General features: G+C 40.2%; 1 protein-coding gene across 9 annotated transcripts in view; it reads left to right on the forward strand.

The window, feature by feature from the left end:
• PAX6 (paired box 6) overlaps positions 1-13,767 on the forward strand; it is a 30,555-nt gene extending 16,788 nt beyond the window's left edge. For 4 of the 9 annotated variants that reach the window (XM_032799570.2, XM_032799568.2, XM_032799569.2 and 1 more), the window contains 9 exons: positions 645-686; positions 780-995; positions 1,462-1,627; positions 8,003-8,161; positions 8,997-9,079; positions 9,341-9,491; positions 9,624-9,739; positions 12,391-12,541; positions 13,599-13,767. In XM_032799570.2, coding sequence (XP_032655461.1) covers positions 645-686; positions 780-995; positions 1,462-1,627; positions 8,003-8,161; positions 8,997-9,079; positions 9,341-9,491; positions 9,624-9,739; positions 12,391-12,541; positions 13,599-13,684 — 1,170 coding nt within the window. In that variant the 3' untranslated portion in view covers positions 13,685-13,767. The remainder of the gene's footprint in view (positions 1-644; positions 687-779; positions 996-1,461; positions 1,628-8,002; positions 8,162-8,996; positions 9,080-9,340; positions 9,492-9,623; positions 9,740-12,390; positions 12,542-13,598) is intronic. The other 5 variants (XM_032799573.2, XM_075065210.1, XM_032799575.2 and 2 more) reach the window with 3 other exon arrangements.
• Positions 13,768-14,568: the final 801 nt, after the last annotated feature.

The following is a 14,568-nucleotide window of genomic DNA, read 5'->3' on the forward strand; positions in this document are numbered from 1 at the left end:
AAAACGCTTTATCCAGCTCTGACTGTAAAAGCTTCGATTCCTGAACCCCCCGGTCCAGTCTAATACAAGAATTCATCTGCTTATCTTTAAAAAACAACTTTAAAACCTTTCTTTCCTGTTCTTCTGATAAGATCATTCCCTGGCGGTCCAGTTAGTTTGCTGTAATAATCTGAATGATGATACAACCCAGCCTAATTTCAGTCCCCTCCCCCGAGCTGCTTATGATTTCATGGTATCGGAATGCATTTGCCGTTGCTTATTGTTTATTTTTCCAAAAGCAACATTAAAACCAAACCCACACCTCCTTAGCCTGAAATGTAGATTTATAGACACTAGCGTGATCTGGCACCTTTTGTACATTTCAGCTTTATAACGCTCCCCACTCGCCCCCCTCCCAAAAAAGGATTAAGTATAAGAAAATTAAATACAGTGAAAACTAGTCTGGCATAATTATTGTGCAGATTTAAGGCATATTTGAACATTAATACTAAAATACATTTTTATCAGATTTTTTTCCCTCCAAATGTTTTAAAAGTATCACATTTGTAGTTTGTAGGGCCACAAATGTAATTTTTTTTTTTAAGAAAGAAAAAAATTTTCTAAGTAAGTTCTCATACCATTTAAGGTATATTTTTGTGTTATAGACCCATGCAGATGCAAAAGTCCAAGTGCTGGACAATCAAAACGTAAGCTTGTCATTGTTTAATGCATACTTAAACAATTTTATTTTTGTCTTGAAATTATTAATAATGTGATTTTCTGTCCGCTTCCCTATGCAGGTGTCGAATGGATGTGTGAGTAAAATTTTGGGCAGGTATTACGAAACTGGCTCCATCAGACCCAGGGCAATCGGAGGTAGTAAACCAAGAGTAGCGACTCCAGAAGTTGTAAGCAAAATAGCGCAGTATAAACGAGAGTGCCCCTCCATCTTTGCGTGGGAGATTCGAGACAGATTACTATCAGAGGGGGTCTGTACCAACGATAATATACCCAGTGTAAGTTCATGAAAAAAATCTTCCTATCTGTTGTGTTCGGTGCCTGGTAGCTGTAGCGAGCCTCTGCTTCCTTTGTTTTGATATCAAATGAGAGGATAGTAGTTCACAGCATTTGCATGTGGCAGGGTCAGACAATTTTTTGCATAAAGAACTTGATAAATGACTTAAAAATCCGGGTTATCCTTTACGTCTGATCCAACAGGAATTCACGAATATATATATGCAAGACTGAAACAGGGAAAATCTCTATGGGTTTATTAATGGAATCTGGTAAATCGCAATACAAAGCGATCAGTCTATGATAGCTGCTTAACTCAGCCAAATTATTATCAAATAATCTCTTTAATTATGTCCAGGTTAAATCAATCCATAGCCCTGATGCAGAGGAGTGTGGTGATACTGAACTGAAGTCTTGTTATCAGAGTGCTGCACACTACCGTTTTGTTTAATGTTGGTTGCCTTTCAGGTATCATCAATAAACAGAGTTCTACGCAACCTGGCTAGCGAAAAGCAACAGATGGGTGCAGATGGGATGTATGACAAGCTAAGAATGCTGAATGGTCAGACAGGGACGTGGGGCACGCGACCCGGATGGTACCCCGGTACGTCAGTGCCAGGACAGCCTACGCAAGGTAAGGCAGATCCCAGACAGATGCGCTTCTGGGCTTTGCAAAGCTTGTCAGCAAAAGGGCGACGCTCCACACAGCCTCGTCTGAGCTCTCCGATGACACACTGAAAGCAAAGGAGAGCATAGACGTTGATTATCTGCGCTGTGAATTTCCCCACCGAAAAATATGTCAAAGTGAGGTTCACTACATCCCTGAGACTTGCAATGTCCCTCCAATGTATCCCAGTTGCATTTAATATTTTGCCCCTTTCCAAGAAACCTACGCAGTGTTATAGCTAAATCTCCCATTTAAATACATCAAGAACCACCCTCTTGTAGGAATATGACAAGTTAGCTCGCTGACAGACTGCGAGGTAAACATGATTGTATCATATTGCGCTTTACTGTAACTGACAAATTATGTGACTGTGAGTAGAACGCATATGGAATGATGGGGAAATAAATGCAGGTGTGCAGCGCAGCTATAAGGAAGCGTTGGGGCTGATTAGCTGATTGGTTTCCAGTTTGGTTCTTGAATTTTGCATTCAGAATCCTGTTTTTCGGTATAAAAGTGCCAGCGAAATAGCAACGCAGACCTGGCTTTATGTGAGGGAGGCGCCTGAGCTATTGATTAGATCCTTTACCTTGTCCATCAGCCTATTAATTAGAGTTTCTGCTCAACCTCCAAGCTGGCTTTTTGTGTGAGTGTCTCTAAACCTAGAGAGATTGGTCACACTGTAGGTAACTATCTCTGTAGGGTTGATTATTGTCCCTCCTCAGTGGACCTGAAACACTTTTGTAAATATAGGAACCTGTTTATCCTGAAGAATAATAGATGTTTGTTGTAGGAATGACAAGGGGATAATATAAAGGATAATGGGATGATCTGTTACATAGTTAAGATGGTTAATGGCTCCTTTTTGAATACAGTCTCTGTTCAGGCTCAGACCTTTCCCTAGCCGTGGTCAGTTCTTTAGAAGAGGTGTCTCTCCAACAACCTGCTTTTTGTTTTCCCCCCGCAAGGAAAAAAAAAATCAGTAACAGTATGCGGAATATCTGGTACAAAGGATGTTTCTGTCACACGCAAGAATTTGTTATGGGAACAATTCTGTCGCTATGTAATTGCTCATTAGAGATCGTTTTGTTTCTCATTAAGGCGACATGAATAAGCGTCTAGTTGAAGGAGACAGCTGTAGAAATGTTCCACAGGAGACCTCTGGACACGATATGGCACCGCTTGCCAATTAGACATCAGTTTTAAGAGAAGAAAACAATCCATGAAGGACACTAGAAAGATAGAGAGCAAAGCTCTCGCCTTTTTTTTTTTTTTTGGTCTAATATCATCTCCTTCTTTGGAACCGGGCAAGTCCTAATGATCACCCAGTCCCTGGCTAGCTCAGAGAGAACTCAGCCGAAGTAGTGAGTCCCAGCGCCCTACCCGCACATTTACCTGTGGGCTCAAACTTTCCCAGGCTGCCTTTAGTGTTCCCGGTTTGTCAGGAGATAGGAAGGGCATTAGAGTAACCGAGGCTTGCCCTGGGAAGCGAAGGCTAACTAGCGTCCGAGTGCCCTTAATCACTCCCCTAGCCCCGGGACTGCCTTGTTCCTGCACTGCCTTGCCCTTTGCTTCGGCGGAGGGGGAATGTGGGTAAAAGAGCCAACCGTGGCCAATCTATACCTTGTCTATGGATTCTCGATTAGCTGGGGAGTTATATGTAGAACTCTGCATCTATATGTACAACCTAATCTATATGCCTGTAGCTAAACCAGCCCGCTATAGCTAGCTCATACGATATACGCATAGAATCTACCGTATGTATCGACAGCTGCCTAAAATGTCTCTGTGTAACCTGTATGTATACAAGTGTCATCTGCCCTGTGTCGCTATCGCTGTTTGGAGACATCTAAGCTGTACAGCCAACTCACAGACCCGGGGCCCACACTGAGTGGCATTATCCGTGGGTTTTGACTAGTCATTTCTGGTTTCATAATTCATTTGAATTATTTAGCTGGGTGAAGGTTGGATTTGATCAGGGTGGAGCCCCCATCCAAGGCTGCGTCCCCTCCCCATAGCACCCAGTCAGGCGGAAGGGGCAGGCATGGGGGAGCGATCTCGCTTTGGGTGCCTGTAGGTGAAATGTTTCGAGTTTAACCTCCTCAGTCTTTAGGATCTTTCTCCCCCCCCTTTTTTTTCCTTGTAAAATCAAATTACAGGTTGTTCAGAGCCCCGTATTGTATCAACTAAAATGAGTGTCATTTTTGTCAATAGAATTCAAAATTGTTCAGGCACTTTGTTCCTCTCTCTGGGTTTTAGAAAACGTGTTAAATGTAGAGATCAGTGCGGGATGCAAAGCTACACCCACTCCAAAGAAATGTGTCAGAGCAGCACTCCGAACAGTGAAACCTCCCCGCATCCAGACAGACTGGAGAGTCTGGGTTTGTTGCTAAATCAGAGATCACTTCCCCCAACCCTGCCCAAAGAGCCCGTTAGCTTCTTCCAAACACCCCCTTGTCCAAGCCCGAAATCGGTGGGGATAGTGGGAAACAGACTCGCTGCTTTCCAAAGCGGGTGGGTTTGTTAGTAACTGGCCAGAGGCTGATGCGGCCGGGTGACTAGCGTTGGTTGCAATGGTTATATAATGCGTGTTGTGGGGAAGTTGGGATGTCTTTGTCTCATTGTGTTTGTTAGACTCTTCCCCCCCTGCGTTGGAGAATTAGTGTTGGGATTGTTGGCTTTGTGTGACATGTAGTAGTGGATTTTGGCTTGTTTCTCGCATAGCCTCCCTCCCCCAAAATGTGCCAGGGTTAAAGAGATGCACTAGCCATCAGTCCGAGCTTCAGCTATGGAGAGAGAGTAAAAAATAAAATCAAGCAAAACATTCCCATGCGCATCCAGCTTGGAGCACATCAGCCTTGGACCTTGGAGCGAGGGAGAGGAAGGCTGGGGGCAGGCGGGGGAGTGTGTGTACAGACACTCAAGCAATTGCATCACAAAATTAAAATGAATAAAATGGATTTCCTCTGGAATATTCATGCTGGCGCTAATGTTTTTTCCTTGCAGGGCTATGTTCCTGGGTTTTAAGAGTCCATTACTCAGAAAGCATAAGGCAAGGTTAGGTCTCAGAGGGGGACAAATATGGTCTCAATCTGATAAACGCCATGCAGCAGTGAATAAAATAATGGATACATGAGGGCTGACAGAACAAAAAGAGACATCTCTATCCGGGAGAAATTCTCCAGTGATTTAGTGGGTTTAGGGATCACGGAGACACTGTTTCTTATCTTCCCCCCTCCTTATAAGACTAAAGCCTTCTATAGGATTTAGACACTTTCTCTTTCAACAGATGCTACAATGTTTTGATCCCAGCTCTGCAGCTGAAAGGTGCCGCAATTGGTTTGCTATCTTTTTTTGCTTGTTTTCCGCCTCACTGATTAAGACACTAAGAAACTAAGGAATGATTTTATTTCCCAGAGTCTTTCTTCTTCTTCTTCTTCCAGGAAACAAATCCTACAGCCAGCGTCAGATGGTCTAGCTATAGGATAATAGGACGCACATTCACTCACTTTCTTACGGATTAGGTCTAGAAGGTGGAACAGCCTATTGAGAAGGTTTCTAAAAAGGCCCCCTTTTAAAAGAAGACATCTTAATTGTCTGACACTTAAAAAAAATCATATTTGTTATTCCATGGCGAACCTTTAGTTCGATCAACAGTGTTTTAAAAGCACAAGTTTGGGAAAAGGAAGCGAACCAAAGCGAAACTTCCCAGGGATTGCAAGAAAAGCTGTTTTAAGACGGTAAAAAGCCCTTCATTGAAGCTTTAGAAGGGATGGTTGGCTCCGGCAAAATAAAGTTTTTTCCAATCACTGAATTTTTACGTTTAAGATTGAGCAATTACAGTTTATTGTTGCAAGATCGAGGTGTATATTCAGTGATCTGGCTGTAACCTCTCTCTTTGTACAAGGCTTGCACATGAAGGAGGCTGTGCATTAATAACTGCTGACAAATTACACGGGCACTGGTTTTTGGTCACTAACCAGCTTAAATGAAACTAATGTGCGATATAGCCTTTTAAACGAACAAGCCACTGCCGCCAGGGCTCCGATCGGTTCTACCACACGTAACTTCAGGTGGCTAGAAATAAACCAGAAAGAAAGGGATTGATTTTTAAAAATAGTAGTTGAAGACACCACTAGAGCTTTCTGAAAGAAACAGAGCCGGGTGTGCAGTGAAAATGCCTTTTACAAGGACGCCTTCCCTAGCGCATTCCAGCGTCCAAGAAGTTAAGAATCTTCCTTGTAGCTGTGAGGGTTGCAAGTTTGGTTTCTTCTTCGGTAAACAAGGGTCAGTTTAAAAGTTTGGCTAGGAAAATGCTGCTGCTCCTTAAGAAGCAGGGGGAACTAGCAGAGCAGCGGGGAAGCCTTTCTAAACGCCCCCACCCCCCGCTTCCCCAAATGAAACCTAGGGTGTGAACACACAAGTCCTTGCTTGGGAAACACTTAAAAAGTCACCCAGCAACTTTCACTAGTAAATAAAAACAGACACTTGTGCTCTAATATGTTAGTTGAAGCTTATCTAATCTTAGCTAAGTAGTTTTCTCTCTTTCTGGTGTTGAGTAAACAGGCTCAGTGTATAGAGATGTCCTATTCATAAGTTTAGGGGTGTTCTTTCTTTCTCCTCTCCTATAGAAAGTAAAAATCCTAACTAGCATTGAGTAGCCCAGCCCAGGGGACAGTGATTAATGATAGTAGTGCATAAAGGTTAACATACTTCACTGAAAAGTCTGTTGACTGGAATCCTTGTGATACAATGTGGACTACTGCACGCCTCAAGAGAATCTTTTTGTTGTCCGCCCTGATTGTGTCCTCAAAATTCTGCCCACGAAAGTTTGCCAACCCTCCTGCCCCAAGAGTTTAATAGTTTCCCTTACTCTGCTGGCATTGTGTACTGGTGAAAAGCGGCCCTTTTCTATTCAAGTGTTGGTGGTCATCTCAATAGATCTACAAACGCCCATATGGTGACCACTGTAGATGAATCCAACTGTTTAAATGGGGAAGAAAGTTTGGGTTTTAAAACATTTCAAAGTGTTTGAAAAGATCCTACCAGATTCTGTCACAATTCGCTGAAAGCTTTGAAGGCTGTGCCTATTGTTAGCTGATTATAAATGATATTACTTTAAAGTTGATTTCCCACAATATTTAAAGGATGTAACAGGAGGGTTGCCATTTATTTTGTAGCATAACTTTTAAAGCAAATTAGTATAAGTAGCCCCTGCCTCCTTTAGTCCAGCTTTCATTTAGCAACAGCAAAACGTCTTGAAAATATGCTCTGAAAAGAGGGGGAGAGTTAATTTAGTGACAACTTCTCTGTCTTAATAGAAATGTCCATTCCTTTGCAAACCTTCCTGGGTGTCTGCAGCCACTTTGAAAGACAGCTAGACCCAGTGCACATCTTTGCGTCCTACAGAAATGTGAAAACAATAAAATTTCCCCTTGTTTAATGATAGAAGTTACATTAAAAGTGGTGGAAATGCACTAATTAAAAATGTACCACTTAAATGATATGCCAAATGTTCAGCTGCAGACTAGCATATTTAGCTAGTTAGTGAACTCGCTACTATTTCTTTTAAAATTACATGTTAAATTTTTAAAAGAAATCTTACTTTTCTCTGGTGCAACACATTACAAAGAATGGACAGTCCTTTTATCTAAATATAAAATTCCATTTTCAGCAATTATAGCCTGTTCTTGGTGATGATATAATTACAGCTGTGCTCAGTAATAGGTGTCAAGGCAATGCACACTCATACAATAGTTGAATAAAACTGCAGAACAATGCAGGCACTTCTAAATTCACAACCTTTAAAATGAAATTGACTGTGCAGAATTCAAATAAAAACTGGATAAATATTTTTTAAAAAAGATTACAAGCTTGGTTTGGTTTCTTAATAGCATTTTCTACAAACCTATCAACATCTAATTGATTAGATAGGAATTACTGATTATAGATAATCTGAAATACTGAACAGCACCATTTTAAAGATAGCAATAGGTAAATAAATTCTGCAGAGAAAGGAGACTGGCATGGCATGGCTTTTTAGTAAAGATTCAATATGAAGAATGATTTTCACTGGAAATGATTTTTATGCCTGTTTTATTCCAGAGTAAAAAAGGAAAACATAATTATATTACAGTGAGTTTTTGTATTTAATATTTATGCCAAGATTGGAAAATAAAATGCTATTATACACCTTATGTTATCAGTGAGCTATTACTTTGACACTTCAAGTGTGTTTAAGAAAAGATGTCAGCAAACATGGCTGACCTGGTTTATTATTGTATATTGCAACATAGGAAGCTGTTGGGCTAAATTTGTTTTAATTTTCTGTTGTGGTTGTTGCAGATGGCTGTCCACAACAGGAAGGAGGAGGTGAAAACACAAACTCCATCAGCTCTAATGGAGAAGATTCAGATGAGGCCCAGATGAGACTTCAGCTGAAAAGAAAGCTGCAGAGAAATAGGACATCATTTACCCAAGAGCAAATTGAAGCCCTTGAGAAAGGTGAGTGACATTTTCAAACTACTAAAATAGGAGAGAAAAGCAAAATGCATCCTGGTTATGTTCATAGCTAAATGGAAGTGGGGCATTCACAGACATTATATACATAGATAGAAAGGTACATAAAATCTATGCTTCCCACCCTTCTGTTCCCCCCCATCATGCTTCAGAGGTTTATTTATAGGCATTTTTATGGCATTCATCATTGTAGTATCTGAACTGCTGTAAAAAGTTTGATTTTTAAAGAAAAATATGTAAGAGTGCATTAAGATTATCCTGGGCACAATACAATTCTATTCACAGCTCTCCACCAATCCCCTAATTAAAAACATACCAACCTTCCCAAAGTCCCAGGGTACACTGTGCATGCTGGCTGAACGAGAGCTATTGAACTCCCAACTGCTGTTCACCCATTCTTGCTACAGGTCACACTGTGACATGTCCAGAAGGTTTGGAGCGAGGGCCTCATGACCACAAAGATCCTGCACTGGCAGCAAACAGCTGTGTGCCAAACCACTTGCTGGTGATTGACTTACAGCTGCTTTGAGTCCCCTCTGACCAGGGTCCTGGAACCCTAACACTCCCTGAAAAATATTCACATCGGACCGAGTCCCATAAATCCTTATCCATGTGATCTCAGTGGGGCTACCCATGTGAGTATGGCACAATTATTGCCCGATTACTAGCCCACACAAATTTCAACTTCACTTTTATGTGACTGTGCTGTAGAATATAGAGAGCATGGGAAATGCTAAGAAATAACCTGATATTTCAAATCTAGCTATGTTAAGTCATTAAAAAAGGTCTTTAGAACTAATGTGACGTTTCTTTTTTTCAGAATTTGAGAGGACCCATTATCCTGATGTGTTTGCCAGGGAGAGACTAGCTGCCAAAATAGACCTACCTGAAGCAAGAATACAGGTACTCAAATTCTTGTGCCCTTAAATTTTTTTATGACTGACTTTTCAAGGTACAAGGAAGCCACTCACCCTGATCAAACATTTATCCATCTCCAACTTTATGAGCATGAACAACAGACATAAGGTTGATTTATACTGAATGGATTGTTACACTCCAAGGAGGCTACATGTTAGCATGTGCCATGACATGTAATGAATGATGTGGGGCCATGTAGGTATAATCTTGCCTATGTAATAATTTAAAAAAAACCTTTATTTTCAGGTGTGGTTTTCCAACAGGAGGGCAAAATGGAGAAGGGAAGAAAAACTGAGGAATCAGAGAAGACAAGCCAGCAACACACCCAGCCATATTCCCATCAGCAGTAGTTTCAGCACAAGTGTCTACCAACCAATCCCGCAACCTACCACACCCGGTAATTTAAGACATATATTCAGATTAAGTCATCCTTTTAGAGAAATAAAACATAATCCTCTGAATATATATAACAAATATTATCGAAGCTTAAACTAATGTGTTCATCTCCTATTTGTCTATTTTATTATAGTTTCCTCTTTCACATCAGGTTCAATGTTGGGCAGAACAGACACTGCGCTAACAAACACATACAGTGCTCTGCCACCCATGCCTAGCTTCACAATGGCTAACAACCTGCCTATGCAAGTAAGTAATATAATAAGTTGTCTATCAGATAAGTGATGAATGGCCAGATCCTCAACTTTGTGCGCCAAAAGGTCCCTCAGAAGTCAGTGGAGCTTGGAGTGTGCCAGGAATGCAAAGACAGGCCCTCAATACGAATTAAGGAAGAGATTTTGAAAGGCACAAAGGGCAGTTAGGTGTCCCAGCTCTCAGCGCAAGTGAATAGATGCTGAGTGTATAACACACCTGTGTGTCTTTGAAAATATTTCCTTTACAGTCCTAGCAGAAACAAAAAGGGAAGAGTAGCAATAACAATTAGTAGAGTGAAGAGAAATTTAAAAGACTAAAATTATATAGTTTGGAAAGGAGAGGCGTGGGGAGGAATATGATTAAGTTATATAAAATAATGAATGGTCTTGTGTGGAGAAGGCCAATTGCACTCAAAATTAAAAGGTAATAAATTTAACATGAAGAAATTAAAATACCTGTTTAAGAAAAAGATAATTAACTTGTGGGACTCCTTGCTGCAGTATTATTGAGGCAAACAACTTAGTAAATTGCTAAAAGGATTAGATTTTTACTGCTCAGGTGATATGGCTTTGGGCACATTAGGAACATCTGAGAAAGAAAGATGTGATTGGAACCTGCAATTATGCTGGCTAAGTTAAGATTCCAAGAGCAGTGGATCCTCATGCTTGAAAGCATATAGTGATCAACAGAAGGGTTAGGAAGGAATCTACTCCTCTGGGGACTCTTCTATAGTCCTTTCAGATGCAAAATATAACTTTTTAAATGGGGGGTGGGGGTGGGCATTGTAATGGTACTGGCCAGTTGTGAGGGTTTTATAGCCTTGTCTGAAGCATATAGCATTGATCAGTGTGGCAGACAGGATATTAGATTAGATGGACAATAGAGCTGTTCCAGTGTACTAATTACTATGTTACTAATTGCTCAGAATCAACTAAACAAAGTTTGATGGTGCAGGCAGAATCCCTCAAATCTGTAGAACAATGACACAATTAAACTGTTATTTATTGATATTTGAGGCCTTTGGTGCAATTCATGTCAGTCAGAAAGTGGATGGCAAAATGTATGGCAGAGAGACATGGTGGGAGTGTAGGAGATCTCTTAAACTTCATTCCTCCTTTGGCTAGCCATTTATTACAGAGGCAAAATAATTTTAGGAAACTACTTAGGCACCTAACTCCTCTAACTCCCTTTGAAAATCCCAGCCTAAATCATTGCTGAGAGATAACTGTATAATTCATAAAGGTGATGACAAATGAATTTATAAGTGGCTTGTGCATGGTCAGCCTTAATTAACGACAGTGTATGTTCTACCATGCATATTTTATTTACATCATATTCTTTGCAGGTAGTGTGTAGATAGTGTGTATACATGTAAGGAATATTTGCTTGCGTTGTACAAGGTTTTGTTGTCATGAGTTTGGGGCCAATTTAAGTTGTTTTGAGTAGGGCTCTACCAAATTCATGGTCCATTTTGGTCAATTGCACAGTGATAGGATTTTAAAAATAGTAAATTTCATGATTTCAGCTATATAAATCTGAAATTTCATGGTATTGTAAATGTAGGGGTCCTGACCCAAAAAAGGTGTGTGTGGGGGGTGTCGCAAGGTTATTGTAGGGATAGCGTTGCCTTCAGAGCTGGGCAGTTGGAGAGCGGTGGCTACTGGCTGGGAGCCCAGCTCTGAAACCTGAGCCGCCACTAGCAGCAATATAGGAGTAAGGGTGTATTGCTTCCCTTACTTTGTGCTGCTGCTGGCAGGGTTCTGCCTTCAGAGCTGGGTGGCTGGCCAGCAGCCACTGCTCTCTGGACACCGAGCTCTAAAGGCAGCGCAGATGTAAGAGTGGCAGTACTGCGACTCCCACTAAAATAACCTTGTGACCCTCCCTCATCCCCCTCCGCAACTCCCTTTTGGGTCAGGACTTGCTGATTTGAGAAATGGTGATCTCCCTCATGAAATCTGTAGTATAGGGTAAAGCACACAAAAGACCAGATTTCATGAGAGGAGACTAGATTTCATGGTCTGTGATGTGTTTTTCATGGCTGTGAATTTGGCAAAGTCCCAGTTATGAGTAATCCACTGATATGGATACCACCAAGAAATACACTGGAAAAGTGTGTGTGTGTGTGTGAGTGAGAGGAGAGAGAGAGATACACACACACACACAAACACACACACATACATGCTGGTATATTCCAGTGAAGTTACTTCTGATTTACACCAGTGTATGTGAGAGCAGAATTGGGCCCACACGCACTCTATCTGTACATGCAAATATCAGGAGGCCTATTCTCCTCTGCATAAACAACAAGGCCAGCATTTCAATCTTGGATGCTGAATGTTAGGTATCTAAATCCATATTTAGGCACTTAGATAACATGGCTTGATTTTCAGATATGCTGAGCACCCTCAGCTCCTATTGACTTTAATAAGAGTGGTGAATGACCAGCACCTCTGAAAAGAGATCACTCATTTAAGGTCCTAAATATGAATGTAGAAGACTAACTTTGGCTTGTTTGCGGTTATGCAAAAGAGGCTACGGACTATGACACTTCTGTGTGCTGGTAGATACCAATAGATGAAATGGAGGCTTCATATCATTTTAAATTAACAGACTTGTAACATTATGTTGTCCTTTCCTCCCCACAGCCCCCAGTACCCAGCCAGACCTCCTCCTACTCTTGCATGCTGCCGACTAGTCCATCAGTGAATGGGCGGAGCTATGATACCTACACACCTCCTCACATGCAAACACACATGAACAGCCAGCCAATGGGCACCTCTGGAACCACTTCAACAGGTAGGTGTCCATTAATGTCTTCTACGAAGATAAATTTCCCATAGTTTGATTTCAGCAGTATTCTACTCTGTCTTTCTTTTAGACTAATATTCATTTGGTGCTAACCATCTGGCTGCCAAAAGGTCTAAACCTGTTACCATTGGATTAAATAGCAGCAGAATTTAACCAAAGGCCAAAATGTAAAACCTTCCTTGGCTTTTAGGGTGTCCATTGAAATCTTATATTAAGTTACAACTGAGAGGAGAGACAAAAACTGGTTGCTTAAAGGAAGTGTCCTTCTAATGAAGGTGCAAGAGAATTTTTCTCAGAGAAGGCGGCATGCAATTAACTTTATTACTGTGTGTAGTCCCATTGACAGTAGTAAAGTTAATCATGCGTGTAAGTGTTTGTAGATCTGGGGCCTACATTTGCAGATATGGTGGGGCAGAGTTTTAAGACATGAGGGTGTCTATCAGGCTGATCTCTTGTAGAGGCTTCAGTGTATTTATAATAAGGGAAACTAACTGAAATGAATGAAGAAACCATCTGTTGTAAACAGGAGCAAATTAGACACATTTCTGAGAATAAAAAGGCTTGATAGTGAAAACTTCTATATGTTTTGGGCCAGATTCTCAGCTGGTGTAAATAAGCAGAGAATTTGGCTTATTTTTATCTAATGAAATGAACATTTATTGGTAATAACAATTCAATTCTATAAAAACAACCAAGAGTCTAGTGGCACCTAAAGACTAGCAGATTAATTTGGACATAAGCTTTTGTGGGTAAAAAGTGGGTTTTTTACTCACAAAAGCTTATGCCCAAATAAATCTGTCTTTAAAGTGCCACTGGACTCCTCATTGTTTTTGTGGATACAGACTAACACGGCTATCCCGATACTTAATGCAATTCTATGTGTTCAGAGGACTTTTGAAACGTACAGACAAATCCTAAGATTCTGCAAATTGGTAGGTTGACTTAATACTTTCCAGAATACAAGAACAACTCTTTAAAACTGTAAAGCAGAAACATGTGTTGTACGTAGAAAAGCTAAAACAAATATTTCACACTCATTTTTCAGGTCTTATTTCACCTGGTGTGTCAGTTCCAGTTCAAGTTCCTGGCAGTGAACCTGATATGTCTCAATACTGGCCAAGATTACAGTAAAACATGTGTTAATTCCATAAATGACTATATGGACAACAGTTGGATGTTCAGCAGTATTTTATAAAGGAAGAATGGCTTCTGTACTGCAACTGTGCCCTATTCTGTAACACATGGAAAAGACTTTAACATGGACCTTTGTACACTGAAGGCATTATATCAGTTGGAACAAATCTTCATTTTGGTATCCAAACTTTTATTCATTTTGGTGTATTATTTGTAAATGGGCATTTGTATGTTATAATGAAAAAAATAAGAACAATGTAGACTGGATGGATGTTTGATCTGTGTTGGTCATGAAGTTGTTTAAAAAAAAAAAAGAGGAAGCCGTGATCAACAAGCTTTGCCACGAATTTAAGAGTTTTATCAAGATATATCGAATACTTCTACCAATCTGATTATAGATTCTGGACTGATGTTCCAAGTTTGTATCATTCCATTACATATAATTAAACCTGGAACAATACGCACTAGATTTATGTAAGAAAAATATCTGTTGGTATTTCCAAAGGTTGTTAACAGATGAAGCTAATGTGCAAACAAAGGGTAAAAGAGAACTTCAATGAAGAAAAGAGTTTGATAGATAAAAGGTAGATTGTGTCTTCGATATAATCCAATTTGTTTTATGTCAAAATGTAAGTATTTGTCTTCCCTAGAAATCTCCCAGAATGATTTCTATAATAAAGTTAATTTCATTTATATTTGACAAGAATATTCTATAGATGTTTTATACACATTTTCAAGCATCATACATTTCTTTTTTGGTCGGCAAAAGTTAATTGTTCTTAGATATAGTTGTACTATTGTTCACAGTCCAATCATTTTTGTGCATCTAGAATTCATTCCTAACCAATTAAAAGTGCTTGCAAGAGTTTTAAACTTAAGTG

Source organism: Chelonoidis abingdonii, chromosome 4 (assembly GCF_003597395.2).
Source record: "Chelonoidis abingdonii isolate Lonesome George chromosome 4, CheloAbing_2.0, whole genome shotgun sequence".
Classification (NCBI taxonomy): domain Eukaryota; kingdom Metazoa; phylum Chordata; order Testudines; family Testudinidae; genus Chelonoidis; species Chelonoidis abingdonii.